Source organism: Ostrea edulis, chromosome 8 (assembly GCF_947568905.1).
Source record: "Ostrea edulis chromosome 8, xbOstEdul1.1, whole genome shotgun sequence".
NCBI classification, from domain to species: domain Eukaryota; kingdom Metazoa; phylum Mollusca; class Bivalvia; order Ostreida; family Ostreidae; genus Ostrea; species Ostrea edulis.
The window spans coordinates 9,100,344-9,123,779 of NC_079171.1; the positions used below are offsets into that span (position 1 = coordinate 9,100,344).

The 23,436-nt window shown below is 32.3% G+C and overlaps 2 protein-coding genes across 4 annotated transcripts in view; one reads left to right on the forward strand and one right to left on the reverse strand.

Moving 5' to 3' along the window:
• Window positions 1-23,436, reverse strand: part of LOC125661075 (uncharacterized) — a 277,053-nt gene that overhangs the window by 24,571 nt on the left and 229,046 nt on the right. The gene's annotated exons all lie outside the window — the stretch shown is intronic.
• The window catches only part of LOC125662102 (uncharacterized), a 6,023-nt gene continuing 2,882 nt past the window's right edge, over window positions 20,296-23,436 (forward strand). The window contains exons 1-2 of one of the 3 annotated variants that reach the window (XR_008798251.1): window positions 20,296-20,718; window positions 20,927-20,983. Coding sequence is in view for 1 of the 3 variants with exons in the window: in XM_056148128.1 (XP_056004103.1) it covers window positions 21,432-22,539 (1,108 nt within the window). In the remaining 2 variants the exon portion in view is untranslated. Of the gene's footprint in view, window positions 20,719-20,926; window positions 20,988-21,300; window positions 22,540-23,436 lie in introns of those variants that run through there. The other 2 variants (XR_007365251.2, XM_056148128.1) reach the window with 2 other exon arrangements.

Here is a 23,436-nt window from a genome sequence, read left to right on the forward strand (position 1 = left end):
CCTTATATATAATGAATATGGAAGGTGAATCCTATTAACAATGAAAAAAATAGCTGGGCAACCACGGAAATCCAGCAATATTAGAAAGCACTGTGATATGGGAAATAACTCTAAGTTGTAAATCATGCTTTTGATATGGATTTTCTTTTCTTTTCATTAATCCCATGTCTTTGCTACATGTTAAGATATTAATTAAATATACATCTCGATCATTGATATTCTACTCTAATGTTTTCCATATGGTATAAAAAGGATTTCCCAAAAAGGAGTTTCGTGTCTTAAACGTTTGTTTTATGGTCAAATGCAATAAATTCCATGATCCAAGCTGTTTATAATCTAATATTTAATTCCTTTTTCATAAGAACATATAAGATACCTACAGATTTCATTAATCCTTTCTCTACCGGCACATTTTAGAGATTTTTAAGACTAAATGACAATATTTTTAAATCGAGTTACATCTGCATGTATCACGATTTTAGGTAGGCATGTGATATATAATTTTGTTACGAATTGGACAGGGAACATTTTTTTCATAAAGTTTGTCATGTTATCCCATGACCCAAAGAGTTCTACGGGGTCAAAGGTCATTTAAGTGCACATTTTTGCAATCTTTTTTCTCTGGAATATATATATTACGACCCCTCTCACTGGATTCGAGTCAAAAATAGGAAATTCTAAATGTATGAGCTGATATGTCTTTTAAAATACTACAAAAACATCACAATCAAATTAATCAATTTTATTGACAAAAAAATATTTTTGGTTGCTAAGTAACAACACTCATGGTGTAATTTTGACCATAATTTGCCTTTCTACATCCATTCGACACAATTCAAACATAATTACATTCCATGATGATTAGTAAATGTCACATTATTTTAAAAATATAATCTTTGACTAGATCTTAATCATTTTAAAAGGTTTTTAACAAAAAATATAATGAAGAGAATTAAGGTCAAAGGTCATAAAATGAAAATTTCGTACTTCATATACATATTCATCATTTTCTAATAATATGACGTTTTGCCATTGTATCCCACTAAATAGTATAAATATTGCAACATTAAAACAAAGATCTTTCCTGTTAAAGGGACTGATTCACGATTTTGCCAAAAATTTTGTTTTTCACTTTTAATGATCAAAATCTACTGTCTAATGTGTTTGAAAGATTTCACATGAAAATTAAGGTTATACATCATCACAGAAGCTCATTTTAGAGAGTTTATTATTTGTTTTGTAAACAAAGATTGCGGTATGTTATTGTTTACGAAATTTTCAAAAGAAATAGATATCGATCTAAGTTTATTATAACTTTCATATTTCAAGCATTTTTGAGGTGAAATGTGTCATCTAAAAGTTAAAATTTTTGACTATGCAAAATTAAGATGCATTATATTACAAAATCAATATTTCACTTGTTTGTTTGTTTACATAAAAAGACTCGAGTCTTTGTTTGCATAACACATATTTAAGGCTAAAATATTGCTTTCATTCTTGCATTCAGAAGGTCAAAATTTTGGCAATCAACATTAAATGAGTTATATTTCTAATGTTTAACATCAAAAATGAAAAATATTTTTATCAAAAATTGTGAACCAGTCCCTTTAAAATCTAAAAAAATCAATTTTTTAATATTCAAATATATTTGGTTGTTAAGCAACAACACCATTATGATATCAAATGCTATGCGAAAATAATGCCCGTTTTTCCTCCTCAAGTTCATTGTACATGTATACGAATGTTCAAGTACTTACTTTCAATCACTAAATTTAAATGTACTTGCATTATATTTAATAAAAATTGTTCTTCTTATATTCAACCTCTTAAAACATATTTCTAGACATAATTCTTGATACTAGGTTGTTCCGATAGGGGTATACGTTGACCAATATCTGTCTATCGACTGGAACTTCTCAGCAGACATGTATAAGATAATACCCAAAAATCTGAAGAAAAAGAGAAAAAATGTTTATACTTAGCCCCAATATACTGATGTATTCTCAGAGCTTTTGAATACTCAATTGGCTCTGTAAATGTTTTCTATAATCAAGGCCCTCTGAAAATTATGCGTTTAATTACTTGTAAAATTTTATCTGGGGTAATTGTAATACACATTTAATAAATGTGTTAGATGCACAGCCAGATTAATTTTGGTAAAGGTAATCTTATAAAATGCATTTTATTATTCGTTTTAAACTGGAAATCACTGTCACAATATCGGTACTTTAAAACTAGTAATACCTGTACAGTTCCTCTTCAGTGAGAGGCTTCGAACTTCCTTGGGAAGCATATGACAATCCTTCCCCCTAGATATGACCATCACAGCATAATGGTTGGTGGCAACACAGATGGAGAAAACCAAATCTTCTGTCAAAAACAGCTTCATAAAATCTGCAATTCTCTGAATAATCAGGTCCCATATCTGAAAATAAAAAATGCAAATAAAATCAGTATTGGCCATCATACCTTATTTGTCAGCATTTAAAACACTTAGCATACCTTATAATTAGAAACAGAATAATGATTTTCCGTGTTTTGTCTCTTTTTGTATGCATGTTATATCTAGTAATGCAACGATAAACAGTAAAATGGTACACGCATATCAGTGTACCATAATGCCATGATTCCATTTGTGAATGTATTATCTGGATTCATTTGAATGTTAACTAAATGTATACGGATTTAACCCTATATTCAACCTCAAAGAGTCATACCAACTGCATGCCAGGTTGTCACTCCGAATGAAATGCCACAGTTCTTGGATCAGGTGTCCCTGTGTCCTCCACATCAACATACTTCCAATGCATGTCTGGATTTGCCAGTAGACTGTCACTAGTGGAAGATACCTGGAAGCTTCCCACTAAATATTGGGATGTCAATAACCTTTTTAAAGATGAAAAAATACAATTAAGAATTATTGGTTTGTGTTTTAAAGTAGAATATAAGCTTCATGATAGTAAGGGACAGTTTCGCACGAAAGTACTGATCATATTTATTTAAAGATAGAGATGTCCTATATTTGAAGTGCTATTTGGTAAGGGATTACATACATAGTTATTTCGGATTTCAAAGATTTCGGTTAAGCATCACTGAAGAGACATTATTTGTCGAAATGCACATCTGGTGCATCAAAACTGGTACCGTATAAGTTTTACATACATATGTTAGAAATCAAATGAATGGAATATTTCATTATACTTTGCGAGTGTAGCAGAGTGCGTATTGGAAAAAAACCCACTATACATCATGGAGGTGTTAGCATTATGCCCAACATATACATGGGAGCAAATACTGAAGAAATTCAGGTTAAAATATACAGTGTCCAGCGAAAATATTGTGCCTCTGAGGGAAATTGAATGGCCCCAGATTTAAAGTAGAATTGAATTGGTTCTTCATTGTACACAGTGTCTAAATCCCCTGGCATGGTACTCTGATGGGGTGTGGATTTAGTCGAAATTAGAGAAAATCTAAGCAAGAAGTGGGCACATGCCCATCAGCTCATAGCACACCAGCATGTATGGATCATATAATTAAATGCTTTATCAATAGCCTGTCATAACCAGATTTTGATTGATGTTAACCCCCCCCCCCCCCCCCCCCACGCACACACCTTTTGTCCCAAACACACATTTTGTTTTTATTTCTGTTACAATATGAAGAAAAACCTCAAATTACGGTAATAAATTCTATTATTACGATAATACAATAATGCAATATATGCTTTCCTAACAGATTGTGTTTTCTTTTCATAGAAAGATTTATTTTTTTATAAACATAGAAAATCTTGATAAATAGCCTCCGCACCAATTGTCATAAATGCCCAGTCTGATTAAAACCATCCCACCCTTTTCTCATCGTACACTAAATCCACCCTCTTCTTACACTCGCGCGTCAGGTGAGGAGATACCGAAAGGGAGGGGGGTTCCAGACTGATTAATGCCGGGCCAGGACAGATTAATTGATGTCAGATATGTTCAGCTCTTAATAAACAATTGGGTGTTATACACTTGGTTTAGATATCATAAAATATGAATATTTTCTTTCATGAAACGACAAATTATGGCATCAAATCGCGGTTAATATATTAATCGTGCATTTTTCATAACATGACATAACCGCGAACGTTTTTTTTCTTCTAGTCGGCCTATGTGGCTACATCAACTTACATGTTTATACTGAATGCATGATCGTTTGGGTCATCCTGCAACAGGATATCCAAGGTATCTTCAGACTTCTTCATCTGACATCAGGTCGTTTTCAAGATGTAAAATACAATACAAGCGTTTGTTGTGTTGTTGTTTTCGTTGAAACAGAAACACGTGTGTTGCCCGTGGACAATTTCAGAAAACCCCGCGGCCGCGATCCGGATCACGGGGGAAAAAGTATTATATATACAATATGCAGACTGGTCTTTTTGTTTTCTTTGTTTGGCAGAAAAAAATATTTCTATACCGAATAAATATTACATAACGTTTATATCTGAATTTGAAGTATTTTTTTTTTATTCACTCTACCGATGTAACATTCTCATTAGGTGTTTTATGAAGTTACAATTCAAGTAGGTGGTGTAACTGTTATTTACCAATAATGGTTTTTATACTTCTTTTTTTTTTAAAGCAGAGAATACCTGGCTGATTATTTCATACATATATGTATATTGTTTTAGTGTATCAAAAAGTATTCATATTACCAACAGAGGACAATACAAATAGTTTTCACTACTTTATTGTGCGATGCGCGTCGATCGCTTTCAGCACCGACGTTTTATCGCTAATTTTAAAGAAAACCGCGCAGCATGTCCCAATTTCATTTTATCGTAATATAAAAACTAACAAGAATTACAACACGAATAAGGGCCCATCAAAAAGAAACTTTCCTGTACTTTTACAGGCTGTATTTACTTTTCCCTATTTCCATATATGAATATTGGTAAAACGCCGATCTGTTTAAACATTGAGAAATAAAATTGTAAGAAAGCGTACATGTGCAAAAAATATCTATTTTCTTATAACTTTCCCAGGCAATAGAAATAATTTTTATATGTTATGAAAGCAGGGAATATATGCTTTTCAAAAATATAAAAAATAGTGCATTCATACAGGAGATTAAAAAAATCGTATCGAGGGGGAAAATGGCCTTTCGACAAAGCGTTGCGTCATATTTAGACGAAGCCATCTTTCGCTTTAAATGCTTTTATTAATTTAATAGCTTTATTTACTTAACTGATTTTTACATAGTTAAAAAATAGAGAACATTTCCAAAAATATGATATATAGATCATATATCTTATGACCGTAGTTTGAAAGATTTAGAGGCACTCCTTTTGCGCTGTCCCGTTTTTACGCACCACCGGTCAAATTGACCGGTACGGTAGAGAAGGGGTTAAGTGAGAACTTCGTAAGTTGTCAGAATTTGTGTACAAACCTATTGTATATCATATAATAAAAAAAAATGATAATAATAAAACATGTTCAAAACAAAGTTATTCCAGAGTAGAATCTAGCTTGTTCACTTCTAACTTGAATGCACCGCTTGCTCTTCATTTCCAGGAAATGTCGTATGTACATGTCTTATTTATAGACATTTCTCTGAATGAGCCATAAATGTATATTTAATCACTAAAAGTAGCGGTGTTACAATAGAATGAGACACGCCCCCTAACCAAAGATTGTTACACTCAAGGACATAGAATTCTAAAAAAGAAAAAAAAAAACCAAATCCACTATAAAATAGAAATTGGTAAAATACTTTGTGCATACTTTATTTACCTTTGCTAAACCCCGCATTTATTCATCAGAACATTTTTCTTTTTTTCTTTTTTTCATTTTACCCCCCCCCCCCAAAAAAACAATACTTCGATATATATCTTTATATCCATTGAAATCATGAAAAAAAATATGAAATTCAATCAAAATATCGGTAAATTCCCCTGCATGTATTTATATTTGATATGCTTTGCTGTGTGATAAGTGGTAGGGATCACGTGTTTTAGGGGAAACATCCTACTTCATCTTATGTTGGGCACTCACTGACTGTCAGATGATAAATAACCTTGGAAATGTGCCAGTAGCCTCAAAACAAGGACGGAAGGGAGAGGGTTAAAATAGGTTATGTCTGAAGCGTAACATTGAAACTGAATAAACTTTAATGACATATCAATGATTCAATGTTTTGAAAAAAAATTGATAGTATAAGAAACTAAATGAGTTTTAAATGTTGATTGACATAATGCAGTACGTCTAGCTTGTCTCAGTATGAAAATAATGAGGTTATTAAACATTTCAAAAAGTCAAACGATGCACAAGTTTTAGAATATCCACGTCAAAATATAATGTATTGGATACTTTAAAAATTTAGGTTTCCCCCGTTGCATTAACTAACTTCAACTTCTGTTAGTAAAATACATCAATTATAGAAAGTATACTTGCAACAAGTCTAATTAAATGTAACGATATCAGTTGCAACTCTTCATAAAAATAAATAGGTATACTGTAATGCACTTGAATTTACATGTGGAAATACACCAAAGGCTGCATCGTATCAGTTGATGTATTTGTCAAGCAATCTGATCATTGACATCGAATGTTTTCAAAAAAAAGGTATGGTTATATTAAATTTAAAATATTGATTCGATATGTCAACAAAATTAAAATTGTATGAAATGAATTTTAACATAATATTCCACATTTGACTTGACGGCGTTTGATGCGTTCTATTAGTAGAACCGGAAACCGATATATTTTATACAGGGGAACGTTTTATTACAACAGCTGCATGCAATTCAAATTACAATAATCCCCGATTTCAGGGTTTCTCTTTTTTGCAATTGATAGAATTTTGAAATGATCTACACAAGATTAAAACATTTTCCACTCTTTGATAATAAATTATGGTTTCTTTATTAAGAAAGTACTTGGAAAAATTATACTGTTTGGTTTGACAAATCTTGTACTGTGATTATTTTCTGTAAAACAATTTATTGAGAAATAACTACATAATTACATATTGTGTACTATATTGTATAATTTGATATCTTTCGAAATATTATAATATATGTTTGTTTAGTAGAATGTTTAAATAATTTTTATACATGTGATATATACCTTACATATAATGAACATGGAAGGTGAATATAACGAACAGTGATCAATCTCATAAATCCTATTAACACTGAAAAAAAATAACTGGGCAAACACGGAAATAGAGCAATATTAGAAAGCACTGTGATATGGGAAATAACTCTAGGTTGTAAATCATGCTTTTGATATGGATTTTCTTTTCTTTTCATTTATGTCATGTCTTTGCTACATGTTAAGATATTCATTAGATATACATCTAGATCATTGATATTCTACTCTAATGTTTCCCTATGTTATGAAAAGGATTTCCCAAAAAGGAGTTCCGTGTGTTAAACGTTTGTTTTATGGTCAAATGCAATAAATTCCATGATCCAAGCTGTTTAGTATCTCATATCTACTTCCTATTTCACAAAGAACATATAAGATATCTAAAGATTTCATGAAGTGAGAACATCGTAAGTTGTCAGAATTCGTGTACAGACCTATTGTATATCATATATGCAATAAAACATATTCAAAGCAAAGTTATTCCAGAGTAAAATCTAACTTGTTCACTTTCTAAAGATTTACAGAGATAATATTATATTGATGAAGTAGTGTTCATACCACTTAAACAACGATAGATGATTATAATACTTCTAAATATTTACAGAAATTATATTATATTGATGAAGGAGTAACCATACCACTTAAACAACTATATTATATGATTATAATACTTCTAAATATTTACGGAGATTATATCATTATGACGAACGAGTATTCATAAAACTTAAACAATGATATTATATTATTATAATAATTCTAAAGACTTACGGAAATAATATTATAATGATGAAGGAGTATTCATACAACTTAAACAATGATATTATATGATTATAATACTTCTAAAGATTTACGGAAATAATATTATAATGATGAAGGAGTATTCATACAACTTAAGACATTATATTACATTACTGCTGTTCTATACGATTATAATACTTTTGTTTTCGTTATGTCACAATACTTAGACAACTTCGATATTCATTAAATTTAGTTTATGATACATGTGATGTTTTTTCAACATACTTCTACAACTTGAGTGTGATACAATTGTCGTACATTGTTTATTGGAAACCGTAGCGTTACTCTTGACTAAAGGGGAGCTTTTGTTGCAAGATAGTTGAAATGCTAAAGTTATAATCGATATACAATTGATGAAGTCGATGTTTAGGGAAATGGTCAACGAACATGGGTCCCATGAGTTTACATATTGTGTCAAAATGGTAAACTTAGATGCAATTAATAACAACGGTTCTTTGATACAAAACATTTGTCATGTAAACCATCTCAAAATTGGACTTAATCAGTGAAAAGTGAATATAATGATCAATTGTCAATCTCAGCAACCCCATGAACTGTAAATATAACGAACAGTGATCAATCTGGTAACTCCTATAAACAAAAAAATAAATAAATAGAGAATTGGATCCATTAGATATAACTGATGTGGGATCAGGTGCCTAGGAGGAGTAAACATCCCCTGTAGATCGATCACACCCGCCTTGAGGCATATATCTAAGAATTAGTAATAATAGGTCTATATTTTTGGAAAGAAAGATAATTCAAATAGAGTTTCCTTATCCATACAAATACAACAGCACGTATCATATGGAAGATTGAGAAACCCAAATTATTTAATCGATGCTAGGTGAAGATAATAAAAAGTGATCAATCTCATAACTCCTATAAGCAATATAAATAAATAGTTGGTCAACAACGGACCCCTGGACACACCAGAGGTGGTATCAGGTGCCCAGGAGGAGTAAGCATCCCCTGTTGACCGGTCACACACGCCGTGAGCCCTATATCCTGATCAGGTAAACGGAGTTATCCGCAGTCAAAATCAGTGTGCCAAGAATGGCTTAACGATCGGTATGAAACGCGTCAGACAGCATTTGACCCAATGCTAGGTTGTATTGACGAACTAGATCGTTATAACAACCATAGATTTTGCGAAAACCTGACTTCAATCGAGACTGTTGAAACCCCTACACATTTATTAGTCTCTGCAAGAAGTACTTTTATTCAAGTAATCCTTCAAAGCCCGTTCTCTTTGATGCAAATTTCTCATGGTAATATACAATGTATCTTTGTGGTAGTTATGATATGATCACTTTCCTTATTCTTCGTATTTTCATAAGAGCTTTACTATCGAAAAATAACATACATAATCATTACTGGACAGAAAACCGGAACTGCCTATGTAAAGTAATCAATGTACTGAAAGTACTGAGATTCGCAAGGCTTGACTTGTAATAATATTGTATGGATAAACAACTTATGATAGTAATACCTACATATTGAAACAAAATGATCAATAATTTGCTGTCATTGCTAAGTAAAGGAGAGAATAAAATATTGGAAGTTTTAGAACACTTTTCTAAACAATTATAAATGCATATTTTGCTAGTATTTAAGATGGTTGTTTCATCATAAAATATGTTCATGAAATGGAAAAATAGGAAACTGCTTTATGGTAATTCATATTGTTTTTCGATTTAGTTCGTTCCTTATTGTAAAATGATTTATAATGTAGTGGGACTGTAAAGTTAATGAACTTACCGCATTTTGCAGTGATATACATAGTATGCGTAAAACATTCTGCTGGAATAAATTACAAACTCGTTCTAAAATCATTCCGAAGGTATTTTCATTCGACTAATGAAATCTTAAAGTATACCTTTTGTTAAATAACATCTAAGAATAATAACAAGTGGTTCTTCCTCAACACAATGCTACCACACAATACCACTCAGGGAAACATTAAAAACCGTTAACTTAAAAGAAGGTTCATTCCTCTGATGTAAAACTTATACGATAGCAATTTCGATTCACCAGATGCGTATTTCGACAAATAGTGTCTCTTCAGTGATGTTCAAGCCAAAATTTTGGAAATTCGAAATAACAATAAACTTGCAAGAGTTAAAATGAAAACTAGAGTGCCAAAAAATGGTGTAAAATTCATCAAAGTAAAAGAGCTATGCACAAGGAAGATAATCCTGAATTTTCAAATGAATTTCTAAATTTTATCCCAGCAATTGAATATACATCATTTTATTGATAAAATGTCAGAAATATGGCTTATCATTTCATCTCAAGAATGTTTTTGGTAAATTCTTACATATTTGCCTCATACTATTCCAATATTCTCAAATGATTCCGAAGGTATTTTCATTCGCCTGATGAAATCTTAAAGTATACCACATTATCTAGATGGAATATAAGTGTATAATCTCAATATATATATCACATTCTAAAGAAATGTTAAATGGAATTAATCACACTTTGATTTTTACACAATATATCTTGTATTTTTTTTTTTTTTTTTTTTTTTTTTTTTTTTACTGTTGATGACTTTTAATCTGCTAGTATCGCCCTTCTTAAAACAAGTGAAAGTGAATTTCCTTTTCTCAAATACTTTCTTAATTATGCCTATAACTTGTCTTATATAAATGTATCCAATCGATGGCTCCCTGGGCTAGGATTTAGCCCCTTTTTGCATCAACTGTACAATTTGAATATCTATATATGTTATATAATATTACGTAACAATAATTCCTTCTTTATATGACATAGAAAACCCGTACTTGAGGTGTCCCGTGTCTAGTAGCGTGGCGCAAGGGTAAACGATTTAGTCCCCTTTTGCATATAAAACATTGAATTCAAATTTCTAAATTTACCACTATTATCGCAGCCAATATTTTCACTGTTTCTGATTGTACACAATAATGTACTATATGGCATTATTTTCTTTAATAATAATTGACACATGTATATGCTTTCACAATTACTGTGTTATAGATGTGTCCAGTCCAGGGGCCCTGGTACTCTAGGCGAAGATTATAATTGGGTAGCTGATAATAAAAGAAAGAAATTCAGGCTTAGATCTAAATAATTTAGAATACTTTTTAACCCTTTAACTACCAGAAATTTTCGAGTTTTCCTTCAAAGCAGATACAAATATTTCAAATTGAAATTAAAGCATTTTCTAGTCACATTTTCGTAATATAACCTATGCATATCCTGAAAGGAAAAATCTTGAAGATTTTAATTATGCACTAAAATGTGGTGTAACGGTTGCCATGACAACAAAAATACCCCACAGATCCCCAAAAATGTGTTTTTTCACCAGTTTCGTCACCTAAAACACACAAATTGAATTTTTATCAGCCATCATTTAAATAAATTTTAAGAATAGTTGTATTCATATACATGCATTACATGCATTCATGAAATTGTGTGTCATTTATTGTAAATATAATTATACATGTACATAAACATTGAAGTACAAGATGCGCATAAGTTACAGTAGACTGCCTGTAAATATTGTAAAATGTTCCTTAAAACTTGAAGAAATTTTTTTAATGAAAATTAAAACTTTCTCTACACATATTTTTAGAATATAACTCATAAAATTTCAAAATGAAAAAAATAAGTTTCTAATTATGCAGTGTAACGAATTTTTACAGTTACCATGGCAACTAAATGAGTCCATGAATGACAAAAATATGTTGTTGGTTTTTTTTCGGTACATTTTTGTTGTTGATTTTTCATTCCTTCCTTCACATGAAAATACAAATTGACCAGTAAACTGCTACACAAGTTTTGAATTATGTAGTATGATCTGATGTTATGGTTGCCATGGGAACACAACCCAAAAATCGCTAAAATGAGTTTTTCATCATTTTCTTCCCGTGAAATAGAAAAAATGTTCAATAAACTATCACAATATTTACGTCATGTACGTAATGATACATGTATCATGAAAACTAGCAGTACAAGTTCAAATATACATGCAAGATTTATAAACCTACAATACGTACAACCATATGCCTATAGAAATTAAATACCTTTACTCTCCAAATTCTAATATAATATTGTTCAGTAGATCATAAATGCGTCAATAGCTTAGTTCGTTTATAATACAATAAACCAAATACATGTACATTGCATCCGCGCAAGTCACGCTTACTAAGTCCGGGAGTACCGTACGTATGTACATTAGGCGTGGTTTGCGACGGTGAATATATTGATAAAACAGTGTACCATATATTTACAGCGTTATATGATCTAAATTAATTCTTACTGAATTTTTTCTATTTATATTATAAAAATAATGCGTACACTGTCTCGCCTCGATCACGCATAGAAAACTACACCATCGGCACCGACGCTTTTTTCGCTGATGTGTCTCACATTCAAGCCGTTTTCTCATCGGACTGAAGAAGTTTCCGATCAGACACTGGGCAACGTCTAGTGAGAAATCACATTAGAGAGTAATGCCTGTAAGGTTTCACGGTACCTGGGGTGTTCAACCATAGAATATAAAACGTGTTTCCTGCAGGCATGTAGAATAGGGGGAAGGGGTGTTGCCATCCCCCAACTTTTCTCAACACCTTTTAATGTTAAAAGATATATTTGGTAACCCCTCCCATATTTTATAATAGTATTGAAATATGAAAATGTCAAGTCGAAGTTATGAATTGAACTTGTGTACATGTATTGAAAGGTGCGCAACCCCCTCCCTCTTTTTAAGAAGTCGAAGTTTGGGATTATTTATGAGTCGGCGCTAATACATGTCACACCCCTGAATTTAAAATTTATTTTCGGACTTTTTCAAAGGTTGCACGTTAATCCCGCATCCCCACCCCGAGTTTGGAGAATTTAAGTGCTGATTGTCCTAAAGAAGAACTTTTTTATGTTTTTGGTTTATCTATTCATTTATCCATTTATTTATTTTTATTTGCTCGTCAAGAAAGTTAGACAATGGTGTAGGGATTTTTTCCGGCTTCCCTTTCCCCTGTTGAAAAATTATGCTACATACATGTACGTGCCTGTCCTGTATAAAATACCTGCATGTCGTAATGCGGTTATCCTGCAGGTCTTTGTGTACTGAGTATGTACCGTACATAATACAATCCCTTTTTACAAAGTAGTTTCCATATGAGTGAAAAATTCTCGAGAGGGACATTAAACAATATTCAATCAATAGAGTACATTTTCTTGCATGATTTTACATGTAGTGATAATTGATTACTAATATTTTAAGGGTACTTTTAAAAGCATCACTATTTAGTACTATATGTAGATCAGAGAGTCTCCGTCGGCACCGTACACAATCGTACTTTTTCTCTGACATAATTCAAAATGTTTGCAATATTTTGTATTTACATATATGCATATTTTATGTTGTAGAATCACGTGTATGTGTGTGTGTGTGTGTGTTTTATGGTGTTTTTTCAAATAACGGAAATTTTATCAAAATTGTTGCCATTGTCATTAAATATTTAAAAAAAAAATTACCGATGCATTGTCATCTGACCAGTACATATCATAGAAATGATTATATGTCTCTGTATATTTTGATATCGGGTAATTGGTTAATTCCCATCAAAGATACGCATTTCGTTTGTCGGGGTCCAGTTGGGGCCAGGCTGTCCTGTACTCGATCTGCTTTCTGTTCCTTACATGTCTGTATCCTTGGCTATTTCCCCAAAACTGACAAGAGGTAATATCAGCAGAAAGTAACAGTATACATGATATAAGAGGAGGCGGACAGGATGAGAGGAAGGAGGTGGGAGGGAGAGAAAAGAGGTTTAGTGGGAAGGTTCTTATACGTCTTTTCTTATAACTCCTTCGTTTTTCCTTTTTCACATCTAATCTGCATCAACGGCTATACGTATTCGATGCCGTGCCCATTGTGTTTTAACAGATAAAAGAAACAATTAAAGAATACATTTGCAATATCACGTAAGCCTGTTATATCTATATGCATCATAATCGTTGCCGTGCATATGGGTAGTAAACTGGCATGTAATACGCTTTAGTACCCAAATGAAATATGCAATTCATCACTATTCAGGGGAAGAGAGGGGGAGAGGACCACCCCCTGTACGCCCCCTCATATAAGGAGTCAAGTTCATGAGAAGGACCAACATCTTCATGGAACTTTACAATATTTACGCTATGGAGTTGATGCGACTAGAAGTAGAAATCCTCGTCCGTAATGTCACTCAAATGACTGTCCAGTGTACACTGGTGACCGTGTTTCTATATATTCTGATTCATTGTCCTTATTATAGAAACTTCTTCATAACTGTAGTCATCTACACCAATGTCTGACGGTGACCCAACGGACAACAAAACTGAACCTGTATCGCTTTCAGCGCTATACTCCATGATTAAATTATGCGCTGTTTATGTTACAGTCATGACAACGTAACAAGAAATGAAAATATTTAGTCAAAACAACTCATTTGACTTACTTGTACTGAAGTTATTTTTCTTTAAATTCTAACAGATTATTATTGCAAATAAACGGAAAAATCATAATCTAAACGCTAACATTTTTAAATGAGTATACATACGTACATCTAGCACACACTGACAACTTGCTCGTAATGATTAACTTATAAAAAGGTACATTTTAGTCCGTTCCATAGCCTACATCATATTTATTGCCTATTCATCTAATGAAAATATACATATACATTGTATAACTTTTTTTTTTATTCATGCATGCGAGACACTCAAATGTAAACAAAACTTTATTCTTCTAGATTATATAGTGCATGTACGTGAAAAGGATGGAAAAAAAACCCCCACAAATCCTGTGTGCTTTAGCCATTTTTCACACACATATACTTAAGCTGAATGCGGACATGTATGTGAAAAAGATAGAGAGAAAAAAAACCCCACAAATTCTGTGCGCATTATACCACCTTCACACTCACGGATTTTTCTTACGAGTCCTTACGGATCTCCGACTCGTAGTCAATCACAAGCATTCGTAAATCACTCGTCGGTATCCATGTCTAAATTGTAACATTCCGTGTACTTTTATGGATTTGTGGAATACGTAAGAATCCGTAAGAAAAATCTGTGAATGTTAAGGTACTATTAGCCATTGTTCACACACGTATACCTAGCCTGAAGGCGGACACGCTTACATAGGGAAATAAATGTACATTGTATTTAGGTTGTAAAACAGTAGTTCTAATTCATAAAACAAAAACAAAAACCCAATCACAGATTTACCGTTATTTTGTTTAGTTTGTCCACGTAAATATAGTTATGTATCGTTATATAATCTATTTGCGCAATACACACGCACGCTAATGTCAAATGACGTTAAAGTGCATTTTTATCGCGTTTAACTTATAAAATGCATTACTTTCATGCAGAAATAGGTCTATGACACTTGCCCGTACCTAAATATGACCGTAAGAAAAAATGAAGCAAATGTTTCAACCTTTCCGAATATGATATACGTTTTTAAATATTTTGTTTTTTAGAAAAGATTTTACTGACAGAATATAACACAATTTTTGTCACTTCGGCTTAAATTTCCTACTTTCCGGTAACGATGTGCGATTTTGAATGCATGTTTTCGACTAGTTCCCAACATCGCACAGAAAAACTTTTTGTAGAAAAATTGTTTAGTTTTTACTCTACTTTTAGAAAATATGATTTGTTTCATTGTATTCCAATTATTAACAAAACGCCCCCAATTTAATCACGTCGGCACATAAAAGGCGTCAAAAGGCGTCACTGGGCGTTAAAGGGTTAAATGATCTCAAAACAATATTGTGGGTTTCTTTAATTTTCATGTAAAACTTCATTCTTCTTAATTTACTAAAACAAAGAAGAAATACCCAAATTCTGTGTGGTTTCGTTGGATAATTGTGTATCAAATTGATCATCATATAACGTTATATCTAAACGTTAGGGTCTAAATATATTTGCGTAATATTATAGCATCATACCAGAAAATGCTATACCAGAACACACTTTGAACGAAGGTTTAATGTACAACAACGTCTACAGGTCTCATCACTCTTTGGATTTTCTTATCAATGCAATTAATACATGTATGATGTATGACATTGTGACAGGTCAACAGAGGTAGATTCATTTCATGCACAGTCAACAGTTGATATTGTTAATCTGTCTTCAGTAGTCTATTTCATACACATCAGAGGTAGGATACTCGGTCCGATGATCAAAACCAACAAAAACAAAACGCGGGACGGAAAACGGAACAGTACCAAAAAAAAAAAAAAAAAAAAAAAAAACGGATCGGGAAATTCAAAATATATGTCATATAGTTTTTTTAACGAAATATTACAGAGCAGGTATATTTTGTTTTTATACATGCATAATGTAAAACGTATACGGTACGAATTTTGATGCACCAGATGCGCATTTCGACAAATAATGTCTTTTCAGTGATGCTCAACCGAAATGTTTGAAATCCCAAATAACGATAAACTTGCTAGAGCTATTTTAACCCCTTCTCTACCGTACCGGTCAATTTGACCGGTGGCGCGTAAAAACAGGGCAACGCAAAAGGAGTTACTCTAAATCTTTGAAATTACGGTCATAAGATATAATGATCTATATATCACATTTTTGGAAATTTCCTCTATTTTCTGACTATTCAAAAATTAATGAAGTAAGTAAAGCCATTAAATTAAAGAAAGCATTTAAAGTGAAAGATGGCTTCGTCTAAATATGACGCAACGCTTTTTCGCAAGGTCATTTTCTCCCTCGATATGATTTTTTTTAATTTTCCTTATGAATTCAATATTTTTCATATTTTTGAAAAGCATATATTCCCTGGTTTCAGAAGATATAAAAATTATTTTTAATGCCTGGCAGAGTTATAAGAAAATAGCAATTTTTTGCACATGTACGTTTTCTTACCATTTTATTTCTCAATGTTTAAACATATCGGCGTTTTACCTATATTCATATATGGAAATAGGGAAAAGTAAATACAGCCTGTAAAAGTAGAGGAAATTTCCATTTTGATGGGCCCTTATTCGTGTTATAACTCTCGGTAGTTTTTATATTACGATAAAATGAAATTGGGACATGCTGCGCGGTTTTCTTTAAAATTAGCGACAAAAAGTCCTCGCTAAAAGCGATCGACGCGCGTCGCACAATAAAGCGGTGAAAACTATAAAATTTGTATTGTCCTCTTTTAGTAAATTCAGTACCTTTTGATACACTAAAACAATATACACATATGAATGAAATAATCAGCCAGGCATTCTCTGCTTTTTTTTAAAAAGCATAAAACGAATATTGGTATAAAACAGTTACACAACCTACATGTAACTTCATAAAACCATTAAAACACCTATTGAGAATGTTACATCGGCAGAGTAAAGGACTAGAGCCACGACGTACTAAAATTGGCCCTTTCGCAAAAATAAATAAGATTTTCACCGTTGATGCTCGAAGATTTATAGGTAATCGAACAATTTATTTTATAACAATATCTTTTCTAGATATCGTTTTACAGTCGTTTAAACTTTGTATTGTTTTTCAGCATGAAAACTTAATATTGTCATGATGCTTACGTCATGGTGTTGACGTTATGAGAATCACAGTGTAATACACCCCAAAAAAATTGGACGTATAGGTTAATATATATTTTTGGGGCTTATTCTGATTGTAAATCGGAACTGTTAAAATACTAGGAACTTGTATATTTTCTATCACGACGTTTAGATTTGAGATATATTGCCCCCTCCCCCCACTTTACAATATTTTTCGCTGTATTGGACATAATTGAAAAATCGTGATCAAAAATCAAAATTTCATGCGGTGAAAAGACCACGTACAGCAAACAATATTGTTTTACCGTCTACCTCAGAGACGAGTTTATATTTTTTTAAAGTTGTATATCTATTTGTATCAATTTCCATTAAATTGATATTAACTGACGATAAAAAGAGAGACAACTCTATAATTTTGGTTAAACTTGAATAATTATAGTAACTAATTAGGAAAATGGATTTTTCAAACATCCCCCTTGTGAACCACATTTTTTTGATAAAACACGGTGGACCTTTCAAATTGTAGTCACATCTGAAGTCATTTTTCTGAGCGAAGTAGACTTTTAAGTCCGCGGAGGATCTCCGTGGATGCCTCCTTTGTGCCCCCGTGCACCTCCGTGTGATAAAACAAAGAAATAAAAGAAATAAATTCTAAGCGAAAGGTTATTAGTGGGTGAAAATTAAAACGTATAAAACGGCGACTTGTACATATTTATATCATTTGATGATATCTTATTGTTATGCAAATATATGCAGAATTGCAGACTGGGTTAATCATTAAAAAACTTGTTTATTTACATGTAATATTGATATTCAGATACAAATTCATGATATCATCCTTTCTTATCATTAAATAGAAGGTATTATACATAATATATTAGAGTTTTTGATTGATTGATTGATTGACTGTATCTTGCTTAACGTCTCCCCCTAGAAATTTTCACACATATGGAGTCGTCACCAAGACCGGTGAAGGGCTTCAAATTTTAGGCCTCTTTTCGGCGCTTACGGCCATTAAGCAGTGAGGGTTCTTTAGCGTGCCACACCTACTGCGACATGGGACATCCCCTGATGCCAAGCGTTTGGCGATGGAACTGTAACTACCCATTTTAACGACTTAAGTCTGACGCGGCCGGGATTCAAACCCCGGCCTACTGCATGCAGGGCGAACGATCTAACCTCTTGGCCACCGCGTAAAGTTTTTGTATGAACTGAAATAAATATTTTAACTATGCAAGAAGAGTGACCTCTAGCTGTACATGGGAATGGCAATTGAACAGAAAGAGGACTAAGGGACGTATATAATGATGGTTGGTGTATAGATGACAGATTACTCCTCTTGAGTTCTGGATTTGACTTGCCATATTTCTGTACATAGGACCTACATATATGTCTGCATTTGACACACAGGAAATCACGGTGACTAAGCGTTCTTCCAGATAGTCTGCTTATTACATTCCTATGGATCTTTGATATATGACATATATCAGTTTGTTTCGTAATTCTAGGGCAGTTAAAACACTTATAGGACTTTTTTCTAGGCATCTGTAACAAACCAATTTGGAAACGGAAATAAATCAAAATATCAATCTTAATATGCAGAAAACACAAATGGATTGGACAACAGGCATTGTATATATAAGCCCTCTCACGCTGAAGTAAATTATGTCAGTGTTATTCATAGATACTTAAGTATTAAGACATTATTCAGGCTGTTTCCCCTTAAAAATTGTCAAAATTTCCCCCCAAATCATGTCAAAATTATTTGCACTTTTAAAACAATATGTTTCAAATATTTTACGTATGACCTACTATTGCGTCAATGGCATCCCGATAAAGTGAATATTGGACAGTATCAAGATAACCCTGTATAATTTCCATTTCATGATCGAGATGCATGCCATGTCGCATGAATAAGTAGTACAAAGAAAAATTCTTTAAAAATCTATAGTTCCAAAATTCCAATAGTTTACACACAAACACACACGCACGCGCCCATTTACCCACACATTTATTTATGGAGGAGTTCAATATTTAAAAAATCCTAATATCAAAATAAGTTGATAATTTTTCCAAATCAGTAAGGCATAATCGTAGCTTCTGAATTTGGTGTGACAAACACTGGGTGTAATTTTGTTTCATTAGGAATAATAATAAAGACATGTAATAGTGCAGAACTTTAAATGAGTGAGGTAAAAAATTGGGATAACAATATTTTTAAAAAATAAATAATAATAAATAACTTAAACCTTCAATTAAGGCATCGCTCTCTTCACATTCAATAATAAATGGCTAGGTAGAAATATAAACACAATATGTTACATGTACTTCTAAACTGAAATGCACTATTTAACCCTGACCAGTACATGTGATACTGGTACAATAATCATGATATGGTAGATCTATATCACATGTTTGGATGTCTTGATTTAAAAAATGAAGGGGTAATATACTATGAAAATATTAATAAATTCCATTTATATATTCTTGTCCTCCATTTTCTATTGAAAATTGTGTGTACGTTCCATTGGATCCGCCACTTATTTTAACTTACAGTAGCCTCCCTTGCATTTTTACAAATATGAATTAAACTCCTTAAAACCGTTATTTGAATGTGTAAAATGATCATTTGAAAAAACAACTACTCTTTTTAATTAAAAAATAAATTAAAAATTTTAATAAATTATGTATTTATGCCTGAAACCATGCATATAGTTACTTCTCATTGTAATTAAAAGTAAAGAAAATGCATTACAAAACACTATATTTAACAATTTTGACTCATTTACAGTTTGACAAAAGAAATGTATGTAAGCAAGGAAGATGTATGATTAAACTCATGTGCGGGAATATATTAACTGGAAATATATCAGAATAGCTGAATGACTGGAGACACTTTATGTAAATGAGCAAGATTATGTGTGAGGGATATTGTATGTTGTTTTCCCCCAGACAAAATCAGAAAGATTACTTATCATTTTCAAATAAAAGTGGAATGTACAAGAAGTTTTTACTACTATTCCCGCACTTCCAATTCATATGCACTTGCATATATCACTGGCCCGATGAGTGGTCGGTCCACAATCAAACTTCCGTTATATAAGCCGTCTCCTGCAAAGAACGATAACTCGTGCGTAGGGGCAATAACCTTTACCGTATTTCCGGTTGCAAGAACGTCGAGCCCTACTTTCGCTATAGCCGCGCGCTATTCTCAATTTAATTCTCTCGATCCCTCTACAGACAAGGTAAGCTGTATTTGACGATTATTTTAAAACTTATTGATGATATATTAGTTTTAAAGGAGATTGTGTAATACAGTGTCACAAATTATATGTGTGATAATGTGCAAGAATTCATGAAAATGAACATGCATAGATGTAGCTGTATCTAGTCTATATGCAGAGGGGATTTGCATTTGATATCTGTTCTTATATTTACTTTTTGTTGTTGTAGAAAATATCGCATTTTTTCTATTTGTATGAAGAAGGAACTCCTTAAATCAATCTACATGTAGGTGAGATGCAATTTTCACATTTAGCAGTCCTGATCTCCATTTTATTAATTTACTTCTCAGTAAAATTTTTAAAATGTATACTTCAAATGTATGCAACTGCAAGTACATATACATATTCTCTTATTACAGTATTTATGCATGTATACTCTTGATGATGGGCCCCTAGGTAGCTAAATCTGTTCTTTTTCCTGTTTGTTTATTCCATTTTGAAGAGCTTTCAATTTCATTCATATTTTCCTGTGCATGATGAGTATTTACAAACAATTCCGTGCTTTGCCTTTTAAATCCCATTCAACGAATCCCTTGAGGAGAATTACAAGAAAAAGTGCAGCTTCTGATGAGTTTGATTATTTTCCACCAGAAGGACATGTTTCATTACCTATCAATAGTTATACATATTTATATTTTGGTGGTGCCAGACGAGGGCAAGAGAGCACCTGGAGCATGTCAAACAAATTGTATAAATTATCTTTTGTTGTAGATGACAATGATGTCAATATTGATTTCATGTCTGAAATTAAACTTTCAGGTGGTCAATTTCCACACTTGCAGTCAAGTGCTGGTTTTTATATTTCACCTCAAAATTGTTTGTTTGTTTGGGGTGGTCTCAATTTGTCATGTTTTTCCATGTCAAATGAATTATATATTGTCAAATTAAATGACAAGAAAGGTGTTGTTGAAATTATACAGCCACCAGGTGGCATCTCTGTAAGAGAATTAGGGGGTGAAATTCCCACTGGTAGATGTGGGCATACACTTACTCATTTTTTTGATTCCTGTGTTATTTTACATGGTGGAGTTTGTTTTCCACACAGAAATTCATGTGTTGGTTCATCTCTTTTTAAAAATGTAACCAATGATAACAGTTTTTACTTGTTTGATTTTGAAAGTCTTTTTTGGACAAAACTCTCTGTGTCAGGATCTGAACCTAGAGCCTATCACACTGCCAACATTATTGACATCAGAGGTATGAAGTCTATTGTATATATTGGTGGTGTAACAAAAACTGAAAGTGCTCTTCGAAGAATACCATTATCAAATGTACTGCTTTTGAAGATGGATTCTAATAGGCATTTTCATACAGAAATTCTAATATTTGCCAATTCCCCTGCTGTTGGTGTTTCATATCATTCAGCAGGAGTGATTGGGCCATACATCTTTGTTGTTGGAGGGGTGGATGAAAATAATCTTCAAGGCAGATGTTCTGTTTCAATTTTAAATACAGAAACATTTTCATGTGAAAGTATTCAGTTTGACCGATATTTTAGGTCAGCTGGTCATTCAGTTTGTAAACTGTCTGATGATTGTTTGATGATATGTGGTGGTATGCATTTGCAATATTTTGTTTACAGCAGTAAGCAAATGGTACCAAGTCCTTGTGATTTTGAAAATGAATGTAGAATTATTGAATCTATTGAAACATCCCCCATATCTTGGATTCAGTGTGAAGGTTCATGTAAAAGATGGTTACATCAGTTTTGTGTTGGGGTGTTGGGTACTGACATGAGTCGTAAAAAATTTATTTGCGCCACATGCTCAAAGACATGCAGAGGTAAGAAGAGAAAATGTCTTGTACAGAATTGATCCTATTTTGTAAATTATTTTGTATATACTAAATGTATTATCTATCACTTTTAATGTGAATGGCCTCATTTGAAAGTCTGGAGTATTCATTAATATTAAACATATATGGTAGTTTTGCCAAGATGCTCCCAAGAAATTATTTTGATTACATTTTCTAATTAAATGTAAAATTGTGTTCTAGTTCTAGTTTAAAAAGACTAGATTTTGGGGTAAACTCAAATTGGTACATATTTTCAGTCTTACTGAATACTTTGTCCATACCATAGATTCTTATACCTGGTCCATAATCTCTCTCTCTCTCTCTCTCTCTCTCTCTCTCTCTCTCTGTATTCAGTGCAGTTGTGAAACAGTTAACAGAAAATTGTTATAAGAGCTATTACTGTGTGTTAGCACTTCTTGTTGTATATTGTATACTGTTTGAACAAAGAAGTAAGATCATAGTAGTTTGTCAATATGCATATATATATTTATCTATTTGTATGGTCATAGTGAATGTATCCATGTGACAGGCATATTGAACTAAATACATACAAGAAGATGAATTTTTAAGTAATGTATCAGATTGATCTATATACATATATATACAAGCTTGTTATGTGCATGTAAATACCTCCTGTACTGACACATAAAATTTTACATATTTCTGTTCAATTACATGTAATATAGTACATGTAAATTAAAAAGTATAACAAATTTCAAAAGCATTCTATTATGATCATGAACACTTAATGAAATAAAATGCAGTGTATGGTCATATTCTAGAGTAAAACTGATAATAAGATTTACAAACTAGTATTCAGAAGTGGGCAAGTTCTCTTATTATGACCACAAGTAAAACATAAAGAACAGCGAATTTTCTTGTGCT